Genomic DNA, 27993 nt, shown 5'->3' with positions numbered 1-27993 from the left:
CGCCCCCAGAGCCGGCCGGCGTGCTTTGCGTCCCGGCCCCGCCCCCAAGAGTCCCGCCCTTTTGCCTCCGCTCCCGGGGCCCCGCCCCCAGAGCCGGGCCGGCGTGCTTTGCGTCCCGGCCCCGCCCCCAAGAGTCCATCCCTTTTGCCTCCGCCTTCGGAGCCCCGACCCCCGAACTGGTCGGTGCGCACGTGCTCGGCGTCCCGGGCTGCGGCGGAGGCGGAGGTGAGCGCGCGGAGCGGGCCGGGCAGACGTGCGGCTGCGGGCGGGCTCCCTCGGAGGTGTGTTCCAGCCGCGGGGCGTAGCCTAGGGGTTGGGCGTGGAGCGAGGGTCCTGCGGCCCCTTCTCGCCCGGCCGCCCGCAGGATGGGCGGCACCACCCCCCAGGCCTCTGTGGAGCGCGCGGCCTTGGCGCTGGTGGTCCTGGGGGCGTTGGGACCTTCGCCTGGCCCCTTTCTTTCCCGGCCTCAGTTTCCTCGTTGGCGAAGAGGCCCAAGTGATGTGACTCCTCTGCTGCCCCCTTGTTTGCAGCAATTAGTTTGCTAATTAAACATTTCTCGGACAGGAGGACAGTAAGCTTCAGCCAAAGTTAAATAATTGTGAATTTTTACTGAAATATATTCGGATGAAATAATAGGATGCCCCGAATGTGTTTCAAAATAAACCAGTTGGAGGGGAGTATGTGTGAGATTAGAGGCAAAGCAAGACTGGCCATGACTTGATAGATTGAAGTTGGTTTATGATATACTATTTTGTCCACCTTTCTGTGTGTTTGTAATTTATCATCAAAAATACTCTATAGTGAAAAATCTGCTGTGGACGCCTGTGTTCAAATACTGGACCTGTATTAGTCTGCTAGGGCTGCAGTGACAAGAACTGGGTGAGCGACGTGTCTTTCAAGGTGTCAGCAGGGCTCGTTTCCTCTGAGGCCTCTCCCACTGGCTTGTAGACGGTCACCTTCTGGCTCGTGTCCTCATGGTCCTTCCTCTGCGTCTGTGTCCTAGTGTCCTGTTCTCATGAGGGCACCAGTTATATTGGATTAGGGCCCATCCCAATGACCTAGTTTTAACTTAATTGCCTCTTTAAAGATCCTATGTCTAAATACAGTCACATTCTGAGGTCCTGAGGGTTAGGGCTTCAGCATATGAATTTGGAGGGACACAATTCCGCCCACAGCACGGCCCCTTTACTAGTTTGGGATTTTGACCAATTAGCCTGTCTGTGCCTCGGTGTTCCCTGCTTTAAAAGAGGGACGATAGTAATAATGAGTCACAGAGGTGTAAGGAGCCGGTCATTAAATAATGTCTGCAGAGCTCTCAGAAGTGTGTCGAGCATGTAGCAAGTACTGAGTGAGCGGAACGTGCTTCATGTGTCAGCCAGTGACCGTGCTCGGTAGGGGTGGGTGGTGGAGTGAGGGGATGGTTGCTTGGTGCTGTGTCTAGCCCAGGGCATCAAAGTTGTAATCACAGCCATTCCCTCAAGGGTGTCTGCTCCTTGCCGGGCACCGATTGTTGCGTGTGTGTTCACTGAGAGCACAGACACCCTCTGGTGGGCCGCTGTCACATGCCCATCTGACCCGTGGGGAAGGCGATGCAGAGACAGAGCTGGAGCCTGTGCTCTGACTACGTTGCTTGCGTATGGCTTCAGTTAAAGAGGATGTGGCCCTGGGGGTGTTCAGTCTGCAGGCAGACCCGGGGAGCTGTTGGCTCACTTCTCTTTCTCTTGGCCCAGGTTTACAGAGGTGGCAGCCCTCATGGCAGGTCCCCTGTGGCGGGCCACAGCCTTTGTGCAGAGACACAGGACGGCCCTGTTGGTGGGTTCCTGTGCAGGCCTGCTTGGGGCTCAGCTCTCGTACCACCTCTTCCCGGATCCTGTGGTCCCGTGGCTGTACCAGTACTGGCCTCAGGGCCAGCCAGCCCCCATGTCTCCAGAGCTGCAGAGCCTGTTCCAGGAGGTGCAGCAGGACATCGGGGTCCCCTTGGGCCACCGCTTCAAGGCCTTCACCACCTTCACCTTCCAGCCTGTGAGCGCCGGCTTCCCGAGACTCCCTGCTGGGGCCGTGGTGGGCATCCCCGCCAGCTTCCTGGGTGGCCCAGTGACCAACGCTGACCGGCCTGTGGTCGTCCACGGGCAGCGAGTGGACTGGCAGAGCCCAGCGGGCGCCCGGCTGAGAGATGCCCTGACCCTGTCCCACGACGCCCAGAAGTTCGCCTTGGCCAGGGAGGTGGTGTACCTGGAGAGCGGGTCAGCCGTCCTGCAGGCCCTGCCGGCCCCCGCCTGCCTGGTGGGCACCTGGGCGCTGGGCGTGGGGGCCAAGCACGCCCTGGGGCTCTACGGAGGCCCCATGAACTTGCGGGCTGCTTTCAACTTGGTGGCGGCAGTGGCGGGCTTCGTGGCCTATGCGTTGTCCACGGACTCTCTCACTCACGCCCTGGAAGCCTGGCTGGACCGCCGCACGGCCTCGCTGTCTGCAGCCTATGCCCGGGGCGGGGTGGAGTTCTACGAGAAGGTTCTGTCGGGCAACCTGGCCCTGCGCGGCCTCCTGGGCCGGCCCGGGGAGAAGCTGTACACGCCCAGCGGGAACGTGGTTCCCAGACACTGGTTCCGCATCAAACACCTGCCCTACACGGCCCGCCGGGACTCGGTGCTGCAGGCCTGGAGGGCGGCGCTCGGCCCGGCAGCCCCTGAGGGCCTCCTGGCAGGGGCGGTTCCAGCTGGAGCAGGTACCACCCCGCCCTGGACTGGGAGGGGAGGGGGGAGGGGGTGTCAGCAGACCCGCCGGCTGCGGAGCTCAGCAGCCCAGATTGTCCCCCAGCCACCGCTTTTGAGCTCAGTGATCTCGGACACGTCCCTTTATGAATCTGAGCCTTGGTTTCCTGCACTGTAAAACGGGGGTGATGTGGACTCCCCGGCGGGATCGCGGGGTTGCGTGGGGGCCATTACGGAAGGGCCTGCGGGTGTGCCATAAACAGGCGGAAGGCTGTCTTCTGGCTTTTTCCAGACGGCGTTGCGGGTCAGGCCGCACCTCACCGCCAGAGGTGTTTGCAGGAGGCGACGGCCTCTCACGGCAGGAGTCACCCCGTAGTTTGCCTGGTGGTCACATCCCGACCTCCTCCCCCTGTGGTAGAGATTAAAGGCTCTGAGAGGCCAAGATGAGGAGCCGCTGCGGGCCCAGGGCTGGGAGACGGAGCTCGCGGAGGGGCTGTGAGGGACGCGTACCCAGTGCAGGCGGCAGCTCGCAGAGGGCCGGGCGCCCCGCAGGCCTGGTGGTCGGGGCCCCAGGAGAGCCCCTGGGCCGGACGGGGAGAGAAGGTGTTGCTGGAACCCGGCGAGACCTCCTGGTAGGAGCTCTGGCCGAGGGAGGGGAAGGAACAGGCCTGCCAAGCCGAGACTATGGACGCCAGCGCACACAGCGGGCTTGGGGAGGAGAGGGCGGTGAGGGGAGATGGGGGGGGCGAGCTTGGCTCACCGGGCGGTGAGGAGAGCGGAGCGGGGCAGGTGGGCAGGCCTGGGGTGCCACTCGGGACCCAGCGGGGGCTGCGGCCTTGCCCGCTTGTCTGCCTCTAGCCCTCTGGTGGTGGATAAAGCAGACCCTACTTTTTTTTTTTTTTTCCTTTTTTTTTTTTTTTTAACATCTTTATTGGAGTATAATTGCTTTACAATGGTGTGTTAGTTTCTGCTTTATAACAAAGTGAATCAGTTATACATACACATATGTCCCCTTATCTCTTCCCTCTTGCGTCTCCCTCCCTCCCACCCTCCCCATCCCACCCCTCTAGGTGGTCACAAAGCACCGAGCTGATCTCCCTGTGCTGTGCCGCTGCTTCCCACTAGCTATCTGTTTTACATTTGGTAGTGTATATATGTCCATGCCACTCTCTCACTTTGTCCCAGCCTACCCTTCCCCCTCCCCATATCCTCAAGTCCATTCTCTAGTAGGTCTGCGTCTTTATTCCTGTCCTGCCCCTAGGTTCATATCCTTTTTTTTTTCTTTTTTAGATTCCATATATATGTGTTAGCATACGGTATTTGTTTTTCTCTTTCTGACTTACTTCACTCTGTATGACAGACTCTAGGTCCATCCACCTCACTACAAAATAACTCAATTTCGTTTCTTTTTATGGCTGAGTAATATTCCATTGTATATATGTGCCACATCTTCTTTATCCGTTCATCTGTCAGTGGACACTTAGGTTGCTTCCGTGTCCTGGCTATTGTAAATAGAGCTGCAGTGAACATTGTGGTACATGTCTCTTTGTGAATTATGGTTTTCTCAGGGTATATGCCCAGTAGTGGGATTGCTGGGTCATATGGTAATTCTAATTTTAGTTTTTTAAGGAACCTCCATACTGTTCTCCATAGTGACTGTATCAATTTACATTCCCACCAACAGGGCAAGAGGGTTCCCTTTTCTCCACACCCTCTCCAGCATTTATTGTTTGTAGATTTTTTGATGATGGCCATTCTGACTGCAGACCCCACTTTTGATCCTTGGGCAGGAGACCCCAGCAGGAAAGGTGAGGAGGGTAGTGATGAGCAAGCCAGGCTCACTTGGTCATTTATGTGTTCTTTTTTTTCTTTTTAATATTTATTTATTTATTTGGTTGCACCTGGTCTTAGTTGTGGCAGGTGGGCTCCTTAGTTGCAGCACGTGGGCTCCTTAGTTGTGGCATACAAACTCGTAGTTGCAGCATGCATGTGGGATCTAGTTCCCTGACCAGGGATCGAACCCGGGCCCCCTGCATTGGGAACGCAGAGCCCCATCCACTGTGCCACCAGGGAAATCCCTCGTGTGCTTTTTTTTTAAATTTATTTTATTGAAGTATAGTTGATTTACAATGTTGTGTTAATTTCTGCTGTACAGCAAAGTGACTCAGTTATACATATATACATTCTTTTTTTATATCCTTTTCCATGATGGTTTATCACAGGATATTGAATATAGTTCCCTGTGCTCTACAGTAGGACCTTGTTGTTTATCCATCCTATATGTTTGATAGTTTACATCTGCTAATCCCAAACTCCCAGCCCCTCCCCCTTGGCAACCACAAGTCTTTTCTCTATGTCTGTATGTTTCTGTTTTGTAAATAAGTTCACTTGTATCATTTTTTTAGACTCCACATATAAGTGATATCATATGGTATTTGTCTTTCTCTGTCTGACTTACTTCACTTAGTATGATATTCTCTAGGTCCATCCATGTTGCTGCAAATGGCATTATTTCATTCTTTTTTATGGCTGAGTGGTATTCCATTGTATATATGGACCACATCTTCTTTGTCCATTCCTCTGTCGATGGACATTTAGGTTTCTTCCATGTCTTGGTTACGGTGAATAGTGCTGCTGTGAATATTGGGGTGTATGTAATCTTTTCAAATCAGAATTTTCTCAGGGTATATGCCCGGGAGTGGGATTGCTGGATCATATGGTGACTCTTATTTTTAGTTTTTTGAGGAACCTCCATACTGCTCTCCACAGTGGCTGCACCAATTTACATTCCCACCAATAGTGTAGGAGGGTTCCCTTTTCTCCACACTCTCTCCAGCATTTGTTATTTGTAGACTTTTTAATGATGGCCATTCTGACCAGCATGAGGTGATACCTCATTGTAGTTTTTGATTTGCATTTCTCTAATAACGAACCACGATGGGCATCTTTTCAAGCCATTCATGTATTCTTTTTGTTGATGGTTATGTTTTCCCTGGAAGAGTTGAATAATTCAGGCCTGGTGCCAGTGTAACTCGGGACAAAGGGATTAAGCCACACCCAGGAAGGGCACAAAGCCAGCCCGGGAGGCCCACTCGGAGGCCGGCGGTCCCTGCAGAAGACTGTGGATGGAGAGAGCAGGCGGGGGTCGCCTGATTGCTGCTGGGTCCTTGACCGTGGTCTGGGCTCAGCACTCCGGCCCCATTCTGGGTGAGCTGGGGGTCCCCGCCCTGGGCCCCGGCAGACGGGTTTCTGAGGGCAGAGCACCCGCTCTCCCAGGGCCCCGGGCAGCACGGGGCCCCACCTGGCTGCTCTCAGTAACGCAGGAGCCGGGAGGCCGGCTGCTCCGTCCAGGTGGGAGGGTAAGGGGCCCCAGCGTGGGTGGGGCTGGGAGGCGACCCCCTGAGACGGCCTCTTAGTTGGCTCCGTCTATCCCAAGTCACCAACTTTGTCTCCGCTCCGGGGCTGTTCCCAGACCTCACACGCTTCCCGCGACCCAGCCCCAAGCCTGGGCATCCCCGCATCCCTGCCATCCGGCTCAGGCCCGTCCCCTCCCAGGCAGAGCTCCCCCGCCGCAGCCCCGCAGGCAGCTGTTGCTGAGAACTTGCTCTGGGCTGGGCCTCCCCGCACCCACCCCTCCATCCCACCTCGCGTCGAAACCAGGGCCCGGCCTCGTGACGTCCCTGCCCAGCGGCTCCCGGCTCCATCCCTGCCTTCCCCAAGCGGTTCCTCACCGTTCCTGGCCGTTCCTGGGCTTCCTGGCCGTTCTCCCCACCTCTCCCAGCTCTTAGAAGCTCAGGTCTGACTGGGTTCTCTCCTGCTTAAAACCCTTTGCAGGCATCCCTTTGTTTTCGGCCAAAGCCAAGCCTCCAAGCCTGGGCGCGCTCTGTGGAATCCGGCCCTACAAGCATGTGGGTTCCTCGACTGCCCTCCCCCTCCCCACATGGGCCTCTGTCTGGACCCTCTCTGCTGGCCTGCCCTGTGCTGGATTTTTAGGTGCTCCCTCTGCAGGAACCCTCAGGGACCGAGCCCAGCGCGCCCTGCACCTCTTCCTAGCCTCTGCTGCCCACGGTAATTAAGTAATTAAGGGGGCGTGGCTGAGCATCTCCTCTGCTGAAATGTACTGTCTGCAAGGGCAGCGTTGTGTGTCCCGTTGGCAGCTCTGGACTGAGGCTCTCCGCGTTTTTGAATAAATGAACAAGGCTCCTAAGCTCCGACACACACGGGCCCGGCTCCTTAGGGTCTCTGAGCGATTAGAGTACGGCTGGCTGGACGCCCCGGGCAAGGCCATTATGAACCCTGTGACCCTGTCCTAGAGAGGCTTTAGGGGAGGCTGACCCCCCCAAAGTCTGTGATATTTTGCGCCCCTACAAGCAGTTCAGGGTTGATCCCAGAAAGGCTTTGCAGCTGGGCCAGGTGGCAGGAAGTTACCCTGTGAACGCTGCCCTGCATGTTTCCTTCTCAGATGCCTGCTGCGGACCGTAGTCACCACCGCTCTGCATGGGGCCCCAGACAACGCTGTTCTAGTGTGCTACGTCCCACACACGTTCATGGTTCTCAGAGCTACATCAGCGCGCAGGCACTCCCCCCTTCCCCGACACGGTCAGAATACGGGGAAGGGAGTCCCAGGGTCCCGGTGCTGGCACTGGCCCTGCCCCTCCCTGACCCTAGCAGGCTCCACTGCCTCTGTCCCCACCAGCCAGTGTCCACGATGCAGGGCCGCGTGCAGCACGCCTGGAGCTGGGCGCATGCATGTGGGCTCCTGGTCTCCACGTGTGCACGTGCCAGAGGCTAGGTCCCAGATGGGTGCGTGGTCCTCACCCCGTGCGACCTCCTGCCTGCTGCATCCCCGGAGCCACGTTCATGGGGCCTTTATTGGGCACCAGACACTGTGCTACGTTCTTAGAGGTATTTTTTTAATTTACGCCCAAATTGGAACATGTAGTTGGTAACATCCTTTTGATTTTGCAGGCAAGCAAATAGCACAGAAAGGTGAAGAAATTTGCCCCAAATCTCAAAGCTTTGTAAGTGGCAGAACCAGGATTTGAAGCTGGCAGTCTGGCCCCAGATCCCTTTCTGAAAGCCCTGGACTTACACTATCCTGTTGACCCTGAGGGCTCCATGGTGCAGACTTGCACTGTGGCCTCTCTAGCCTTTCTCCCCATGCCACTGAGAGGTGACTTTGCAGCCTCCCCTCTTTTATCAGGAAAAAATGGTCCCGAGCCGAGCCTTCTGGAACTTGCAGGGGAGACCCTTCCAGCTAGCTGAAGAGGGGGCTGCCGAGTCCGTCATGCTTAGGGCTGCGGTGGGGATGGGGCGCAGGGGAGGGCTGTTACAGAGCCTTAGGAGGCCCCAGCTGAGGAATAGGGGTGCTTGGAGGTGGAGAACACGGGGGCCGCAGCCAGGGTGGGCTCGAGTCCTGGTCCTGCCGCTTTCGCGGAGTGACCCTGAGCAAGGGACTTCACACCTCTGGTCCTGAGTTTCCTGTCTGTACAATGTGGACATTAATGTGTATCGTGCAGCATTCTTCTGACAAGGAAAGTAAAATAAAACTTGCAAAATGTGAATCCCAGACAAGGTTTACAGTAAGCTTTAAAAGAAGATTGGTTCCTAAATGTTAGTGCTTTTAAGCGGTCCAGGTAGCAGGGTGTTCAGGTCTTGCAGTTGTGCCCAAATACCAGCAGTTTCTTGTGGCTGGAACCCTCCCAGAGAGCCCTCACCACCTCACACAGGGCTCCACTTCAAGCTCTCAGAGCCCCGGTGGGGGCAGGTCCCTACCTTGCCCTCAGCTGATGCCTTTTGGGAAATTATTCAGCAGCAGCTGAGAGCAAAGGACCCAAGGGGCCCTGGGGAGACAGCGAACTGGAGAAGAGGGCATTAAAATAGGAGATAGTGGGGTTTCTTTAATTGAAGTCCAGTTCATTTACAATGTTGTCTTAATTTGCGCTGTACAGCAAAGTGATTCCCTTTTTTATATATATACATTCTTTTTCATGTTCTTTTCCACTGTGGTTTATCACAGGATATTGAGTATAGTTCCCTGTGCTCTGCAGTAGGACCTTGTTGTTATCCATTCTCTGTGTAATAGTTTGCATCTGCTAACCCCAAACCCCCAGTCCAAGCTTCCCCCACCCCCTCCCCCTTGGCAAACACAAGTCTGTTTATGTCTGTGAGTCTGTTTCTGTTTCATAGATAAGTTCATTTGTATCATAGTTTAGATTCCACATATAAGTGATATCATATGGTATTTGTCGTTCTCTGTCTGACTGACTTCACTTAGTATGAGAATCTCTAGGTCCATCCATGTAGCTGCAAATGGCATTATTTCATTCTTTTTTATGGCTGAGTAATATTCCATTGTATACATGCACCACATCGTCTTTATAAAATGGGAGATGGTCTTTTACACCTACTGTGCAGGTAATGTTTAAATCCTAGAACTTTCTGGATGAGTGAGGGTGTGGTAAAGTCGGTACAGCGTGTGCCCTTGGGGACACTGTAGGAAGCAGCCTGCAGGGTGGCCCCCAGTGGTCTCTGCTCCTGCTGTTCTCAGCCTGTGTCATCCTTTCCTCTTGCTCCTCTTGGTTCAAAACAACAGAATAAGGCAAGTGTGATTATGTTACAAAAGACTGTGGCTTCCGTCTTACTAGCAGACTGTTATCTTCTCAGATACGTGCTTTGATGAAGCGTCTTGCCGTGCTGGACAGGCCCACGTGGCACGGAAGTAAGGGCGGCCTCTGAGCCACAGCTGGCGGCGCAGTGAGGCCCTCAGTCCAGCAGCCCACAGGGAGCTGAATCCTGACGACAGCCGTGTGAGCTTGGAAGAAACTCCCTCCCCAGTCAGGTCTCAGGTGAGACCCCAGCCTTGGCCGGCGCCTTCACTACAGCCCATGACACCCCGAAGCAGAGGACACAGCTAAGCTATGCCTGGATCCCCAACCCACAGAAGTACTGAGACGGTCTGGTGGGTTATATTAAGCCTTCGTTTTATGGTAATGTTTCATGCACAGTAGGTAACTGACGCACATGGTTAATTGACATGCTATGTTTAGGAAGCAATTTAGCAAAAGTTGACACGGCCACATGGGTAACTTCAAACCTAGAAATTCATTCTAGAGCCATCGTCCAGCAGAGACTAAATCAGATATGCCCAAAGATGTGCATAAGAGCACTACCTATAATATAAAAAAATAGGGATAATGGAAATACTGAAAAATAATGACTTAGGAAACTTTGGTATATTCATTTGTTGAATATTGTTCAGTCACTAAAAAGCATAGGTATGAAGACTATGGTAGAAACATGTAGAAATAGTCTAAATATCAAATGTTCTTAAAAATATGAAGTACAACATGCAAGAGGATTGCAATAATGTAAATATGGTAAGACCTGGAAGGAAATTCGCAAAATTTCTGAAATTCAAAACTTCATAAGAGAAAGTAATTCTGTAATGGTGGAATTTTGAATGACTTTATTCATTAGTATATATATAAGGACTTACCCCTATAGATTTATTAATATAAATGTGTATGAAGGCTCCCCAAGAGGCGTCCAAGGACCCACCGCCTCTCTCTGCATCAAGGTGACAGATCCTGGCATCACTGCTTTTGGCCTATATCCTTGGGGTGTGGCCAAGCTTCTGCCTGTCAGTTACCATGGCGATCAGGAAATGTGCTGCTGAGATCTGCTGTGGGAGCAGAATTGACTGACAGTCCCAGCTGCTGTTTCTCTAGATCCACCACCACGCTTTCACTGAGGCCGTGCCTCTCGCGTGCTGCTTTCAGGCAGGGGTTGATCCTGGTGCAGTACTCACGCAAGCCCATTCTGATGAACTGTGGGACTCCTCCAGTGGTGGGCTGTGGCTCAAGGACACCCCAGTGGCCTGGGCAGATCTTTCTTAGAACTGCTCTGAGGTCTGAGACCCTTCTACCCAGGCCTCCTTCCTTCCCCGCCTCCTTCACAGATGTCAGCCCTGCTTTGTGGTTTGACGGCTCTCCCCACAATTCTGTTCCCCCCAACTCTGTCCTCACAGGCATGTCCCCCAGCACACCTCTTACTCAGGTAATCCCGTCTCGGTGTCTCTTTCCCAGAGGGTCTGAACTAACAGTTAATCCCTCCCTCAGTCGGGTGCTCTGTGAGGCCCGGGGGGCGCACCCTGCCCTGTCTGCCCCTGGGTTCGCAGACCTGCAGAAGTAAACCTGCAGTGACAACACGGTGCAGTGAAGATTAGTGTGGAAGCACAGGGGAGGGTGCCTAACTCAGCCTGGGCTGGAAGTGGCCAGAAAGGACTCCCCAGAGGAGGGGCCCCTGTTGGCTGAAACCCTCAGTGTGAGTCGAAAGAACCCAATGGTGCTGATAGTAAATATTAAATATGTATGTAACACGGATGTGCCAAACCCTTTACGTGTGTTCACGTAATCCCTGCAACAGTCCTCTTCTCCCCATTTTACAGATGGGGAGATCCAGGCATAGACAGGTGAAGCGGTTTTCCTCCAGCCAGTGCTAGACTTGGGGTCCGAGCCCAGGTGGTCTGGCCCTAGAGGTTGTGCTCTTAGCCACTGGACCATGTTAGCCAGAGACAGGCTATGGGAATAGCTTGTACAAAAGCTAGAAACGAGACAGTTTGTGTGGTTTTTGTGTCAGCCAGGGCCCAACTGGGAGACTGAAAGCCCACAGTAATTTGAACAGGAAAGCTTAATATGAAGAATTATTATTGTTGACAGTGGGTTGAGGGGCCCAGGCAGGAGCAGAGAGACCAGTTTGGGGGGAGGGGGCACTGCGATACCAGAGGAGACATGAGGCTGCCCTGAACTTGGCAGTGGAGATGGAAAAAGGCAAGACTCAGACTACATTCAAGAGGCAGTATGGGTGAAATTCGGTGATAGACTGGGTCTGGAGGTGTGGCAGAGGAAGGTCAGAGGTCAAGGGTCAGGAATGTCTCCTGGGTTCCGGGTTGATAGCTGGGTGACTGGGGTCTGCCCTTCCTTCTCTCTGCTGCAGAGCTCACAAACACTGGATCCCATTCTCTTCCTGTCTCCTGGACATCCCTCCTTCCTTATTGATTATGCCTCCTTGGAAATGCAGTTTTGTTGTTAATGATGATGGTGATGATGATGGTGGTGGTGATGATGATGGTGTTGGTGATGATGATGGTGATGATGGTGGTGATGGTGATGGTGATGATGGTGGTGGTGACGATGATGATGGTGACGGCGATGGTGGTGACGATGGTGGTGATGATGATGGTGATGATGATGATGGTGGTGATGATAATGGTGATGATGATGGTGATGATGATGATGGAGATGATGATGGTGGTGATGATGATGATGGTGATGTGATGATGGAGATGATGATGGTGGTGATGATGGTGATGATGATGATGGAGATGATGGTGGTGATGATGATGATGGTGGTGATGATGATGGTGATGATGGTGGTGGTGATGATGGTGATGATGATGGTGATATGATGGTGATGGTGATGATAGTGATGATGATGGTGATGGTGATTGAAGCCTTTCAATGCACTGGGAGCTTGAGAGTTCCCAGATTGAGGCAGCACCCACAGATTGTTCAGAGCAAAGGCCAATGGGGGTGAGTAGCTGTGCCCACAGGCTTGATCCTGCCAATCCAGCAGGCCTGGGGGACACAAGCTTATCTTTTGCAGCTCCTGGGGCCACCTGGACTCAAAACCATCCTGACTCTGGGCTTCTTCCAGTCCCACCCCCGTAGAGCCTTTGTTCCCCAGAGGGCCCTCTACAAGTCAGAGGTGAACTGCATCAGTGGATCGACTCATGCTGTCACCCACCTGCACATACCCCTCCCCTGACCTGCTGCAGAGACAGTTGCCCCTGCTGGGCTCTGCCGGCCTTGTCAAGGGCTGGAGGGCGCTCAGCCGGGGCCAGAGCCTACGTGGAGGGAGGGGGGGGGCGGGCATCCACACACTGCACAGACAGCAATATCATTGCTTTATAGTCAGACCCTCTGCATTGATAGACTTTACTGCTGTCACCAAACAAGACCAACCCGAGTCTGATACCTTGACGCTGACCCCTTGACTGGCTAGTTCAACACAGACATTTCCAGCGTGACTGTAATTATGCTCTCACGCGGCACAATCCGGTGGGCGCTCTGTATCTGCTTTCTGGCTTGGTTTTCCAAGCGCTCAAATCAGTATCAGTTTTAAATTTTCCCTAACATTATCCACACGTGGATCCTAGGCCCTTTCCCCAGCCGAGGGCCTCCCTCACTTCCTGGGGCGCTGAGCTTGCGTGCCCTGAGCTGGTCCCCTTCAGAGCTGAGCAGGCCGCCTGCAGGCCCCTTCTGCTTTCCACTGCTTGTGCGCAGCCCTGCGGCCTGAAATAAGTATGTCTTTGTCGATGCGCTTAGGTAAGAAAACACGGGAATCAGGGTCCTGGGAGATGGGGGTCGACTGGGGGGCCCTCGGCCAGGGGCTGACTCTGCAGGTGCATCTCCAGGAAGCCTTTGGCCTCGGGACCAGCCCAGAACCTGGTTGTGCAGCTCACTACCCCGGGCACATTACTTACCTTCTCTGTACCTCGGTTTCCCGTCTGTAAATGGGAATAATGGCAACGCCCATCTCCTGGAGTTGTTTTAAGAGGTTAATAAGTTGATACTTGTAGAGCGCTTCGAACAGTGCCTGGCACAGAGTTAAAGCTGAGGAAGCGGAGGGTCACTTGTATTCCCCGAGACGCGGTTTCCGCGTGGCGCCTTTGGAAACGTCTCCGGTGTTGTGATGGGGGTCGGGCTGGCAGTACTGCCCTGCACGGTGCTCTCACCCGCCGGCAGAGCCTCATTCATGTGTCTGACGCCTCCACCAGCCCCGGGCCTCTCGAGGGGCAGCCACCGGGCCACCCCAGCCTTTATTCCCAGGACCTGACACCGTCTTCGGGGTTCAGGAAGTGTCGGCCGAATCCAGGACTGAGTCGTGACTGGCGGGAAGGCCTGCGACAGACGGGCAGACAGACCCCAGCGGTGCTGGCCTGTGAGGGTCGGCTCAGCCCGCGTTTCTCAGGGGTGCACGGGGGAGAGGCTGCTGAGCAAGGCGTCTAAACCCCAGTCTTGTCCCCTCTGGATAAGGCACCTCCAAAGCGGCCCCAGTGCCTTGTGACGCGGCTGCCAGCGGCAGCTGGAGGCTTCCTCGGCATCAGCCTGCAGGTCTGGACCGCTGACTGCTCTGTGCGGGCCCCTGCGGAGGAAGCTTGTCAGACGCCTCGGGCGGCAGAGGGGCACATCTCAGAGCCCCAGTGGGAATCAGGCCGCAGCTGCCCCCCCCCCCCGCGCCCCTCCTGCAGACCCAGCGCTTCCCAGCCTCCAGCTCCTGTGCAGCCCGCTTTGGATCTGGGCCCTAAGGCTCTCCCGCAGGCCAAGTGAGTGTCGGCAGCCATCTGCTGCCTAAGCCTGCGGGCTTGCGTGCACACGAACAGATTTTGCTTTGCCTCCTGATAAGGTCTTCAGTTGAGCCAAGGTATCAGAGGCTACGTTAACCTGAGGAAGGCAGGGGAAAGGTGGAGGCAAGAAGCCCAGGGACAGCTGAGGCAGCCCGGCAGGCAGGAGGCCTGTGAGACCACGAGGCCCACGGCCCCCCCGCCCCTGCCTGGGCTGACGCTGGGCCGGCCCCCCGCAAAGCTGGCAGAGCCCCCTGGCTTCCCCAGGGCCTGGCGGGGAGTCGTCCCCTAGGCCTGCCCTGTCCAGTCCCCCGTGGAGCTCCCTCCGCAGACCAGTATCACCCCCGCACGTAGGAAGCAGCAGCTCCACTCCGGCTGTTTCCTCACATTATCTACTTAAATGACCGCAACCCCTTAAAGAGATGCAGGATTATGCCCCTGGTCCAGTTGGGAAGCAGCGGCTCAGAGAAGCTAGGTAACTTGCCCATGGACACACAGCTGTTGCTGGTGCGGCCAAGACGGGCCCCCCGGAGCCCTGACGTGATGCCTGTGCTGTTGCCTCTGTCAAGGCTGCAGCCTCACCGGGGAAGCAGGGATCACCCTGGGTTTCCACAGCTGGGACAGCAGCACCCTTTTGTGAAGCAGCAAAGCCTCCTGCAGACCCCAGGGAGCCCCAACCCCTCCTGGGACATCCGTGGTGAACAGATTTGGAGCGGTAGCGCGGGGGCACCCAGGAGCCCCGACTGGAGCATGTCAGTCGCCAGGTCACTGCTGTGTCCTCTGGGGACGTGACGCTGGCCTGAGGTCTCCCTTTGAAACCACCAGTCCCCCTGAAACCGGGTTCCCCTGCCGAGCTTGTGAGCAGTCTCTCAGTCCCGGACCTCATTCCCTTGCTCGTCTCCTCTGACCTCAATCCTGTGCTCACTGAACACCGAGCAGCCAGAGTCAGATGAGGGCAGTTGCTGTTGTCTGCAGTGTGATAACATCGTTAGTGAACTCAAATTGCTGGCGTAGACCTCACCGCTGATGGACACACGCAGGGTGTCTCCAGCACAAGATGAGCTCACACACCCGTCACTGCTGGGAGTGGGTTGTGCTGTGTGCATTTGTGTAACGCTGTGGCCAAGGTGCTGTCCCCACCTGCTCCCTCCCCCTTTGAGGGCGGCTGTGAGCCATGAGGGGTCGCTTCCCTGGGAAAGCATCTGACAGCCAGGGGTCTCCATCCCCCCTTTACCCAACCCATGTGGCTTTACAGCCCAGATTTGGGGGTTACCTCTTACCCCTGTATTAGGTCCTCCTTCCTGCCGCTAGACCACACGGAAGAGCCCGACTACAAGAGTCACACTCTCTCGGCTTAGACAGGTCACGTCACTGGGGGTGTGAGGGGCTCATGAGTAGGAGGTGAGGCTTCTGCTGACCGGAAGAAGCCCTGCAAATCCTGCAAATTCTTGCCGCTCGGACCCTCACAGCCTGGTGTCAACCGATGCCGCAGAGCCTTTCTGAAAACAAACGTCAAGAAATGATTGTGCAAGACAGAGCCACTAGAAATGCCTTGTTTATGGGTGTGTGAGAAGGTCTTTGTGTCTTTCTTCTTTTTTTCCTATTGGAAGAGCGTAAGCTCAACTAAGGTGACAGCCCTGGAATGCGAACAGAACCGGCCGGGTCCCCCCCACCCCCCGCCCTTCACACCCGGCTCTGAAACGCTGAAAGCAGACTTCAGGGGCTGTCTTCCTGCTCTCGGTTCGAGCACCACCCCCACCCCGTTCCCATGGCAGCCTGGCACGTCCCACCACACTCTTCACACCGCACCCCGTCTGGTCCCTTGTCAGTCTGTCCCAACTGGGCTGTGAACACCCGGCGCCTGGCGGGCGGGGCGTGCCTCCTGCCTCTCGGCCACCTGGCTGAGCACCCGGCAGGCTCTAGGTGGGAGTGGGGGGTGGGCAAGAGCGGAGAGGCCGGAGGAAGCCCCACGAGGGGAGGACTCCCTGTGGGCCTGAGGGCCACCGCACCCCAAAGCATTTACTGAGCACCCCTGGGTACCGTCGCAGTGCGTGGCTCTGGGGAAGAGTCCAGGTTCGTAAGATGCGGTCATCAGCTTACAAACACTTTCACGTGTTTTGAACTTCACACACTCATGCGTGAGTTGTACACAGTCAGCCTGTTTACCCGAGAAGAGAGTGGTTCTGCAGGGTTCACGTGAGGTGTAACAGAAGGGGCAGTGGCCTTGGGCCACGCAGCCTGTTTTGAGTCCCCAGCCAGCCTCGGACCTGGCGGAGCTTCATTGCCGTGGTTTATGGGGGTGGGAGCTCTGCCACCGCACCCTTCTCACGGTGCCCCAGGCTGGCCCGGGACCTAGGGCTTCAGGACTTGCCAGACGAGACGTGCACGGGCGCCCTGAGCCTGAGGGCTGGCTCAGGCCTGCATCACCTCACCCCCAGGTCCACAGAGCACCCCCCAGGGCCCAGCCGAGGAGGCAGGCAGCGAGTAAGTGCAGGAGCCGGGCAGCCTGGATGGGGCGTGTCTGGAAATCCCAGGGCCCAGAGGCGAGATCTGACCCGAGGGGCTGTGCCCTGGGAGCTGGGGCTGGGTGGACAGCGGCCGAGTTTGTTGCTGAGAGCCCTGTATGTCCCAGGACTGACCCGGGGAACCGTCAGTTGCCAGTATTGTCACCCGCCTCACGGTGACCACAGGGGCAGCCTGACCCTCCATCCATCAGCACACGATTCTCTATCCCTGACTATGCACCAGGCTGTGTTCTAGGCCCTGCAACCATGGCGATGGAGAAACATCCCTGCCTTTATATTCCCGTGAGGGGCACAGACCGTAAACAAGGAATAAGTCATCGTGGAGCACGTGAGACAACACTCAGGGCTGCTGTGGGACAAGGAGGCAGAGATGCTGGCTCGGGGGACAAGAGTGGCCGAGAGAGGCCCACACGGAGGAGGGGACCTTGGGGCAGAGCTGAACGGAGTGAGGGAGCCAAGTGGACACGGTGGGTGGGGGGCATCCCCGGCAGAGGGAAGGGCAGGGGCCAAGGCCCTGGGGCAGGAGCGAGCCTGGCACATCTGGGGTAGCAGCAGGGGCAGGAGATGACACAAGAGCCGAGGGGGAAGGGGAGCTCAGCCTCCCCGGGGCGCCTTCGTTTCTCTTCACTCTGCGGTTGGAATCAGCTGTCTCTGTGGCCAGGGAAGCAGCCTGCCTGGACAAAACTCACGGTTGCCTGTGGCCTGAAGTGGTCACCTGCAGGCTGGTGCTGAGCGCCCGGCCCACCTTGGGGACATCCAAAGACGCGGCCCCCAGGGGTTCCCGTCTCACCCAGCTTGCCCTTGAACAGAACTGCCGCAAACCAGGGAGACCACAGGTTTGGAGGGATGGAGGGCTTCCGCCCTTGCTCTGTCTGCCGCCTGCCTTGGTCACCCAGCTCCATGTAACCCCGGGCTGTCTTCCTCACCTGCAGGCGTTCCTCTGCAGCCTTCAGGCCTGCTCTCCGTCCCCTGTCTGTGCGCTACAGCCCCTCCCCTTCCTGCCAGCCTGGGGGCTCCTCTGCGGGCGGCCTCCCGGTCTCTCTCCTTCTCCTGAGGTGCCCGTTTCATCCCCTTGTACGCAAGCACCTGGCGTTGCTGCCGCTGCAGGAGAAGATCTCTAGAAATTCTGGTTGAACAGCAGGGAAAAGAAGCTGGCTGTTGGCTCGCTGGTTCTGGTGACCGGACCTCAGGGTGGACGCAACCGGGAGATGGGGACACAGGCCATGGAAGGAGGGTGGGGACAGGAGGGGGCCGTGCAGGAGTGTGAGGGCTTCCGAGGTGACGCATCCCTGAGTCTGCAGTTTCCTTGTGCTGGGCTGGGAGCCTGGGGGTCCCGCGGTGCTGGCCGAGGCATCCCCAGACACTCAAACCAGGCTTGTCCACCTGGCGGGCATGCACGTCTGCATCTGCCAGCAAGTAGCCTGTGGCCCCTGGTCATCTGTGCTCACTTATCCTCGCAGCAACACACAATGCGGAAATTCTGATCTTTGCTTTGCAGATGAGGAAACGAGATTTCTCGGAGGTTACATGCCGGCCCACGTCACACCCGCCGTGGAGCCACGGCTCTTGGGGCAATGTCAGCTGCAAAGACCAGAATTTCTTCTGGCTCCCCTCCCGGACTCAGTGTGATCTTGGCTGGCCTCGGCCTGCAGCGGCTTGAAGCAGGGTTTCGGTTTGCGGCCAGAGATTGAGGTTGGGTCGTGGAGGTGAGAGCACCGAATCCAAGCCGCTGGACCAGTGGTCAGTGACGAGGGCCTGGCCCTTCGGCTTTGCAGAAAAGAATTGCCACAACGGCGGAAGGTAGAGAAACAGAGTGTTTATTAGGAGAAAAGAAGAGTACAGTACGTATGGATAGACACACAGGTGGGCTCAGAGAGAGAGTCGCACCCTCGTGGTGGTTGGAATCACTTTTATGGGGCATTTCTTCTGGGTTTCCTCTGGCCAGTCATCTCGCTCTGCCTGCTTCCATGTCCGTATTTGTTTATCTCGGGGCCCTGCCCTGTGTGTGCACATGTCTCAGCCAAGGTGGATTCCACCACAGAGGCCTATGGGGAGTTGCCGTCACCTACTGCGGGGCGGTGCCCCTCCCTTTTTGACCTCCAAGGAGCTTCCTAGCCGGGAATGTCTCCTTGACTTCGAGAATGAGAAATATGTGGTCTCTTATCTTCTCTCGGGGCAGGGCCCAGCCTCCTCTCTCGATTGTCCTGCTTTTCTGATTGTCCTGCTTTTCTCGTCTTGGAGTATCGGTCCACAGGGAACGAATCTCCAATTGCTTACCCTGGGGGGGCCCGTTTACCTCCTGTCTCAAGTGGTCAGACCTGGCTCCACGCGAGACTGAAGCCCATGTTCAAGGTCTCACCGAACGTAGGGCCCCAGCTCCCGACAGATCTCTCTCCCTGTGCTCTTCTCTCTGCCGCTCACCATCTCGGTCTCTCTCTTTCATGAGTGGATTCACTCCTTGCTCTTCCTGGTCGTCTGAAGATGGCTCCTGACAGCAGGCATGGCCCCCGCAGCTCAGAGCTCTAGGAGGGCAAGTCCCCTCTGCAGCCCCGACCCCCACAGGAGGGGTGAGGACGGGCAAGGCCAGCCCGAGGGCAGGGACGCGGGGGGCAGGCCTTAGGAAACAGAGAGGCTTTCTCTTCCACCCCCTCCTTTACTCTCCTTCCGTTCTTCTCCCCATTTAGCCACTGTGCCCCGGCCCTCTGGAAAGACAGCCAGATATACAGAGCAGAAAGCAGAATAAAAGCAGTCGCTTCCTCCCAGACCATTAGGGGAAGAGAGTCACTGGGAGCGGACGAAAGATCTGGGAGGAAACCACCAGGGAGTGAGAGCTGATTCCCTTCGGGAGGAACTGGAGCAGAGGTGAGAGGCAGACCTTGGGCCCTGGGGTGTGGCAGGACCAGGTCGGGCGGTGGGATGTGAGAGCAGAATGGACCTGGCCCTCATCAACCTGCGAGGCACTGGGTGTGGGGAGGGAAGAAGTTGAAAAGAGCTGAGCTTTTTCTTTTCCTTAGCTGTCCTTTCAGAAAACCGGGTGCCCCTGTGAAGTGATGGAGCCACAGACGGATTCCCGGGAATCCAGAGGTAACCAGCGAAGGAGTCCGCTAGCGGGAACGTGGGCCCTCGCGGTGGGGACTCCCTGGGTGCTGCCTGCAAGGACAGATGACTACGAGGCGGCCTGGTGGCCGCACACCACCTGTCTTGGCTTCATGAGCATTCCCTCTTCCCTCTACCCGCCTCAAGGACGTAACCCCAAGGAGAGGACAGACAGAAACCCTGAAATGATTGAAATCAAGTTACCACAAATACTTGGTGAAATTGGAGTTCAAAAAGAGAGCAAAATAAATTTACTTTTCTTGACCTGGGTCAGAGACAAGCAAAAACACTACAGGGAAAAGGGGCATAGATTACACTGGGGTGTTGGGGGTATGTGGTCATGGAAGGCTTCCTGGAGGAGGTGAGGCTGGGTCAAAAATTGAAGGTTCTTGGGACTTGAAGAACCTGGTGGTGCAGTGGTTAAGACTCACGCTCCCAATGCAGGGGGCCAGGGTTCAATCCCTGCTGAGGGAACTGGATCCCATGTGCATGCCGCAACTAAGAGTTCGCATGCCGCAACTAAGATTTCGCATGCCACAACTAAGGAGCCAGTGAGCCGCAACTAAGACCCGGTACAACCAAATAAATTAATTAATTAGTATTTAAAACATTTTGAAGGTTCTTGATATGCATGCACATTTACATTTCCACCAGTGTCCAAGAGATCCTGCTCTAATCAAGACAGTTCCCTACCCCAGGGATGTGAATCCAAGCATCCCTCAGGTGCTCAGAGCCCTGTGGGAGCGCTTCAGGGGGCTAGTTCCAGAGCCCGCGCTCATGCCAGGGACTGTGCTCAAGGTGGCTGGTGCTTGGCGCCTGCAGGACCCGCGCTGGCAATGTTTCTCGCAGACGCCTGGCTGGCCGGCAGGGGGCGCAAGCTCGCCACAGCCCGGGGCCCAGGAGCCCCCGGGAGCAGCCGGGTGGGTGGAAGCCGGGATGCCGAGTCTCCTGGCATTTAATAGTGTCCGAGGGCCCAATCCCGGGCATCCCCCCGCCCTGAATCCAGCCCTGCGTTTTCTGAAGAACGGTTCCTTCAGGGGCCGCCCAAGCCTCCTCCTGACTCGGCTAAGAAAGGTGAGGTGATGGCCCAGAGCGGTTTCCCGGGCCCCCGGCATGGCTGAGGAGGGTTCTCACCTGGGCTCTCCAAGCCTGCAGACTGTGGAGGGACCTCCATGAGCTGAGTCACTTAACACGGCAGGTGCAGGAAAATAATTACGGGCAAAGATGCTGGTTGTAGTAACTGAGCAGAGACCAATCTAAGTATCCTCTAATATTACTACTGCTGCTGTTACTACTACTAATAGATCATAGACCGACCAAATGATGAAATAATTCTTAGCCATTGAGAACCCTGTCTTCCATGGAAGCAACCTAAGTGTCCATCGACAGATGAATGGGCAAAGATGTTGTTCATATGTACAATGGAATATTAGCCATAAAAAGGAATGAAATAATGCCATTTGCAGCAACATGGATGGACCTAGAGATTATCATACTAAGTGAAGTAAGTCAGACAGAGAAAGACAAATACCATAGGATATCACTTATATATGGAATCTAAAATATGACACAAATGAACTTATTTAAGAAACAGAGGGCTTCCCTGGTTGTGCAGTGGTTAAGAACCCGCCTGCCAATGCAGGGGACACGGGTTCAATCCCTGGTCCGGGAAGATCCCACATGCCACGGAGCAACTAAGCCCGTGAGCCACAACTACTGAGCCCATGCACCACAACTACTGAGCCCGTGTGCCTAGAACGCATGCTTCGCAACAAGAGAAGCCACCGCAATGAGAAGCCCGCTCGCCGCAACTAGAGAAAGCCCGCGCGCAGCGACGAAGACCCAACGCAGCCAAAAATAAATAAATTAAATGAATAAATTTATTTAAAAAATAAACAGAAACAGACTCAGACATAGAAAACAAACTTATGATTACCAAAGGGGAAAGGGGGTGGGGGAGGGATAAATTAGGAGTTTGAGATTAGCTGATGCAAACTACTATATATAAAATAAACACCACGGTCCTACTGTATAGCACAGGGAACTATATAAAATATCCTGTGATAAACCATAATGGAAAAGAATATGAAAAAGAATATATATATATATATCTTAATCACTTTGCTGCACTCCTGAAACTAACACATTGTAAATCAACTATACTTTAAGAACACTGTCTTCAAGAAATCTCTAATGACTTAGGATAATCCTCATAATATCATGTGCTAATTCTCCATGTGTCTTTCCAGAATCCGTTTCTGCTCTGCCCTGCACCCTAGCGCACTGCTTCATCCCAGTTCCCTTTGCTTCTGGCTGCAAGTCGAACACACCAGAGGGAGGCGTGGGAGGCGAGAGGCCGGGCAGCGTCTTCTCCACTCTCTCCTTGCCTCAGACGCCTCCAGGGCTACAGCCCCCGCTGGACAGCCCCTCCACATCTGCACCCTCTCTGGACTCCGATACCTCCATTTTCTTCTCTTGCCCTTTTGGCCCTGAGGGTGGTAAGAGCTCCCTGCTCTGGACAGCTCCTGGGTGCCTCAACATCCTCCACTGGTGCCCGTAAACTTGTCCACGTCTCTGCAAGTCGTCCTTCACTAAGCGGCTCTCCGTTTGGACCATCAGAGCGAATGCTTTTCCTGCCAGGGCTCTGAGTGACACACATGTTAAGTGAAGAGAGAAGAATGCAAAGCTTTGTACAGGAAAAAAAGGCCTGGTGCTTCATCTGCATCATTTCACTGCACCCTCACAACCATGCAGCAGAATGCAGTCAAAAGGGATGTTGACAGCAGATTCAAATTTAGAAAGCGTTTGAAGGAACATTCTAATCATGCCTTTATGGAAGGGAAGAAGTTGCTGACAAAAGAAAAGTGAAAAAGGCACACTAGATATTTATTCCATTTTTATTTATTTATTTTTTAAGTTTATTTAATTATTTGTTTATTTATTTATTTATGGCTGCATTGGGTCTTGGTTGCTGCGTGCGGGCTTTCTCTAGTTGTGGCAAGTGGGGGCTACTCTTCATTGCAGTGCACGGGTTTCTCATTGTGGTGGCTTATCTTGTTGTGGAGCATGGGCTCTAGGCACGCAGGCTTCAGTAGTTGTGGCACGCGGGCTCAGTAGTTGTGGCGCACAGGCTTAGTTGCTCTGCGGCATGTGGGATCTTCCTGGACCAGGGCTCGAACCCGTGTCCCCTGCATTGGCAGGCGGATTCTTAACCACTGCACCACCAGGGAAGTCCCTATTCCATTTTTAAACTGCCATAAGTTACTACTAGATTGTAACTTTTAATGCATAATATTTTAACTCTTTTAAGAATGAGCCTCTGAGAAGAGGAGGAGGAGGCCACGTGAGCTCAGATGACCTGATTTTTCCCATCAGGAAATTCTAACCCCACTTAGAATGGGAGGGGCTGACTTAATTTCTTAGAATCCCAGCTCTACCGCTATGTGACGTTAGTTATGTAGCTCTGTGCAGTGATGATATAAACACCTGCCTCCAGGGTCACTGTGATGGTTGACGAGTCTGCTGTGAAGCGTCCGGCCCTGTGTCAGGTCGCGGTGGGGACTCGGCCGCCTTGTCTGGAGTGGACTTGCTGCTGCAGCTGCGTGGTAAAGAAGAAATGGGGTGTGAGAGGCAACGCTTCGTGCCGTGACCTATGGCTGGCACATAGCGGTGGCCCCTAATAAGCGGTTGACAAGTCAGTGGTGAACAGATGGATGCTGTGCCCAGATCTGCCCTCCCCAGGCTGGGTGCAGCCGCCTCTGTTTCACAGAAGGGCCTTCATTCTCTAGGCCACTGTATTAACTTTTATTGCCACGTAAGGAATTTCCTCAGGCGGTGGCCTGGAACGTCACGGATTTATTATCTCGGACTTCTGGGCGCCGCCCAGCTGGGTCTGCTGCTCAGGGACTCGCAGGCTGTGATCGCGGTGCAGGCGGGGCTGCGTTCCCACCTGGACGCTTGACCAGGGCTGGTCTCAGAGCCTCGGCCCGAGCTGTCCACCGGCCTCAGCGCCTTGCAGACTCATTCTGGTTGCTGGCAGAACCCATCTGCATGGCTGTAGGACTAAGGTCCTTGTTCTCGTGCTGGCCGGCAGCGAGCGGTCCTCTCGGCTCCTGAGGATCCCACACGCCCACACGAGGGAAGCCGCCCACACTCCCTCGCCAAGTGGCCCTCTCAGCGCATGGCAGCTTCCTTCCGCAGAGTCAGCACGGAGGAATCTCTCTCTCACTCCAGCCTGCTCAGAGCTGTGACTGTGTGTGTGTGTGTGTGAGTCTGTGTGAGTCTGTGTGTGTAGTGTGCACACACACATGTTTGATCGCTTTGCCGTATAATGTAATTTATCAGAGGACTGACAGCCCATCACTTTTGCCATATCCTGTTGGTTAAAGGCAGGTCTCAGGTTCCGGCCGCACCCAGGGTGTGATTCACTGGGGCTCACCTTAGGGTGTGTGTGCCACACCTATCCCCTCAGAGTTCTGTTATCTGTTGGGTGATGAGCAAACGTATGTATTTTCCTTCCGCGTACACTGTTTGCATTTTCCCCAGGACGTTCAGGAAGTAACTTCCTATCCCCAGATAACGTGATAACATCGGGTATCCTGGCAATGTTCGCGGCTGGTTTCCTTTGAGGCAGTGGAAGAGGTGGCCTCACTACCAGAAGCCTTTACACCCTTCAGGTTCACCGCCCAGGTGGCCGTCCACTTGCCATATCAGTTCACCCATTTACTGGCTTATATTCCTTGAGCATCTGCTGTGCGCTTAGCATTGTATGTAGAGAAAATGCTAGTCTCTTCCTGGGGAGCTGACTTCTTTACTTCCTTCTTTTCCTTCTGCTGAGTAAAAGCATATTTCTTTGCTTTCAGTCAAGATACATGTTCAACCACAAATCACAGAAAGCCCAACAGTGACTTCAGTAAGTAAGGATTGATTTTAATCACCTAACAAGAAGCCCAGGACTAGGCAGTCCAGGGCTGGTGCAGCTGCTCAAAGATGTCATCCTTGTCCCAGACTCCTTGCTCCAGCATCTAACTTAGTCTTCAAGGTCACAAGACTGCTACCACAGCACCAGCCATTGCATCCATATTTCAAACAGGAAGAAGCAGGGAAGGCAAAGAGACTGGCCTTTTTATTCTAGAAGGATCACCCTTCCTCAGGACTTCCGCCTACATCACATAGACCAGAACGTGATCACATAGTCACTAGTAACTCTGAGAGAACTGGGGGGAGTGGATTTTGTAGCTGGGCACCTCGTCATCAGGAAAAAAATCAAGCAGGAAGATGGGAAATGGATTGGGGGTTGGTCACCTGCGGGACCACTGTGGGGCTTTGGGCCCGATCTCACAGCCTCCCAAAGCTCAGGAAATACATCTACGGTTTCCTGCAGTGACAGCGGCTGAGTCTTTCTGGGTCCTCATCGACAGGCTATGCTGACACAGGGGTGTTCTTGCTTTATTTGCCAGCAACAGTAGGTGTCTTAAAATGGAACTCATGGTCTTCTGGCCCAGGAGCCCTGCCTTCCAGAGCTCACTAGGGGCAGAAGAGGTCTTGTGCCAGCAATGCTAAGGGGAGAGGTCTCTTTTCCCTCTGCCCTGTGTCCCAAGGGTGACCCCTGCTGGTTTCATTGTGATTGCAGCCTGAGCCTGGCTGAGAGACCCTGGCAGCAGAGTCGGGGTTGGGAGGAAGGGAAAAGCAGGGGTTTTCCTCTCCCTTTCGACCTTGGGTCCTGTCCCCACAGCGGCTGTAGCTCCACCGTGACTCCAGTGTCCCCAGAAGGCCTGCTGAGGTTTCCACTTTGTTAAGTGACCCCAACCCCTGAGCCCAGTGACACCACCTTTTTGTGTTGCTCTCCGGCCCGGGGCTGGCAGCTGCTGGCACTGATCTTGGTTCTCTGTTGGCTTCCTAACCCTAACCCTAACTCTCCCATCCCCTGTGTGACCAATTCTTCGCCTCAAGTCCCACTGCTTTAAATATTCAAGTAGGTTTTGCCCGCTGGCTAGATCCCAACTCAGAGAAACAGTACAATAAACACCCAAACACCCATCACTTTGGTTTGACAATGATTGCCATTCCACGATACTTGTTTCTGGGGGGGAAAAAATCCCAGCGCTCCTGATGTTGCTTAAATGAGTTCAGTACGTATCTCTCAAGAACAAGGACATTTTCTTACATAACAAGTATATTCAAACTGCTCCCCCCCCCCCGTGTTCACACATTAACACACCTAATAAAAGGAGCAAACGTTCCCTGTGCTCGTGCACTACCCAATCCGCAGTCAAATTCTCCCAGCTGCTCTGAAGGTGACTATTTTACAGTTGGTTTGTTTGAATTAGGGTTTAAACAAGACCCACGCGTTGCATTTGGTAGATGTGTTTCCCGAGTGTCTTTTAATCTGAGCTGTCACAAGATGTCACACAGGTTCACGGTAGGGGGCACAGCCATACTGAGCCCCTGACTCAACCTGCGTGTGCCCCCACCCCCCACAGAGCCCCTTACACAGACTGCTTCCCCTCCCAGGACATCTCTGGATGCCACAGCTGCGTACTGAACTCTGCTCCCCTGCTGCAGGCAGTAGGGGGTGCGTTGTCTGTAAAGAACTTAAAAACAAATAAAACCATTTACTATGGACTGAAATGTGTCCCTCCCCCCAGATTCATAAGTTGAAGCCTTAATCTCCAGTACGATGGTGTTTGGAAGTGGAGCCTTTGGGTAATGAGGTCACGAGGATGGGGTCCCCATGATGGGATTAGTGCCCTTATAAGAAGAGAAGACAGAGAGCTTGTTTCCCTCTCTCTGTCTCTGTCTCTGTCTCTCCCTTCCCCCTGCCATGTGAGAACACAGTGAAAAGGTCAGAAAAAGGAACTGAATCTGCTGGCACCCTGACTGGACTTCCAGCTTCCAGAACTGTGAGAAGTAAATGTCTGTTGCTTAAGCCCCCCAGTCTGTGGTATTTGGTTACAGCAGCCTGAGCTAAGACACCACTAAAAGTCAGTCAGCTTTTTGTTACCAGCATGTACCAGCAGTTCTAAAGAACGTCAGTGATAAAATACTCCTTCCTGCAGCCTACAGGGCTCCCATCACCCCCTCTTGTTATGTCATTGGTCAATGTGACTCTTGTTAAGACTACAACAGGGGCTTCCCTGGTGGCGCAGTGGTTAAGAATCTGCCTGCCAGTGCAGAGAACACGGGTTCGAGCCCTGGTCTGGGAAGATCCCACATGCCACGGAGCAACTAAGCCCGTGCTCCACAGCTACTGAGCCTGCGCTCTAGAGCCCACGAGCCACAACTACTGAGCCCATGTGCCACACCTACTGAGCCCATATGCCACAACTACTGAAGCCTGCGTGCCTAGAGCCCATGTTCCGCAGCAAGAGAAGCCACCGCAATGAGAAGCCCACACACTGCAATAAAGACCCAATGCAGCCTAAAATAAATAAATTGATTTTTTAAAAACGACTATGACAAAAAGATATTACTGAATCATCAAGAAGCAAAGTTAGTGTGTTGAGTATGTGACTAAAATGTCAGTAAGTAAATCTGATAAGGATACGTACCGTAAATTAGCATTTATGTAAAATCTAAAAGCACACAAAATAATACTATTATTATTAAGATATATATACATATATAACCAAAGTGTAAAGACTTTCCTAGAAATACCGGACACCAAATTTAAGATAGTGGTTTTCTCTGGGAGAGACAGTAAATAAAAGCGGAGAGAGAAATAAAAGAGGTCCATAGACATAAAGGTAGGTTTTCCTGTCATAAGCCAGGTGGTTTGTTAAGTTATTCCCCATACACTTTTTTTTCTAAGGTATAGTTGATTTACAATATTGGTTAGTTTCAGGTGTACAGCACAACAATTCAGTTTTATATATATATATACATATATCTATTATTTTCAGATTCTTTACCCTTAAAGAAGGGTAAACTCTACGCATAATATTGAGTAGAGTTCCCTGTGCTGTACAGCAGGTCCTTGTTGTTTATATACAGTAGTGTGCGTATGTTAATCCCAAACTCCTAATTTATCCCTCCGCCCTTTCCCTTTTGGTAACCATAAGTTTGTTTTCTATGTGTCTCTCTGTTTCGGAAATAAGTTCATTTGTATCTTTTTTTTTTTTTAGATTCCACATATAAGCGATATCATATGCTATTTGTCTCCCCCTACGCTTTTACATGATTTAAATATCTTATTCACAGAATGCCTGTTGATCAGCCGTGTGCTGGTCAGGCCGACCACCAGGCTCGGTTTCCATCT

The 27993-nt window shown here is 54.1% G+C and overlaps 1 protein-coding gene across 13 annotated transcripts; it reads left to right on the top strand.

Moving 5' to 3' along the window:
• The first annotated feature begins 129 nt into the window (after window positions 1-129).
• TMEM177 (transmembrane protein 177) lies at window positions 130-27993 on the top strand. 13 transcript variants are annotated; one of them, XM_059912024.1, is made up of 7 exons: window positions 130-225; window positions 1731-2722; window positions 9375-9697; window positions 18139-18503; window positions 19325-19502; window positions 19655-19724; window positions 27936-27993. In XM_059912024.1, exons 2-3 carry the CDS (start codon window positions 1753-1755, stop codon window positions 9431-9433), a joined length of 1029 nt encoding a protein of 342 aa, XP_059768007.1. In that variant the 5' UTR covers window positions 130-225; window positions 1731-1752; the 3' UTR covers window positions 9434-9697; window positions 18139-18503; window positions 19325-19502; window positions 19655-19724; window positions 27936-27993. The 13 variants fall into 13 exon arrangements, with proteins under 13 accessions (XP_059768007.1, XP_059768006.1, XP_059768009.1 ...); XM_059912023.1 differs by lacking the exon at window positions 27936-27993 and adding an exon at window positions 21986-22596; XM_059912026.1 differs by lacking the exon at window positions 27936-27993 and adding an exon at window positions 12375-17815 and having other exon boundaries at window positions 9375-9556; window positions 19655-20000.

The sequence above is a fragment of the Balaenoptera ricei genome (genome assembly GCF_028023285.1).
Source record: "Balaenoptera ricei isolate mBalRic1 chromosome 7 unlocalized genomic scaffold, mBalRic1.hap2 SUPER_6_unloc_1, whole genome shotgun sequence".
NCBI classification, from domain to species: domain Eukaryota; kingdom Metazoa; phylum Chordata; class Mammalia; order Artiodactyla; family Balaenopteridae; genus Balaenoptera; species Balaenoptera ricei.
Note: the sequence above shows the minus strand (reverse complement) of the source record. Positions and strands in the feature narration are given on the sequence as shown.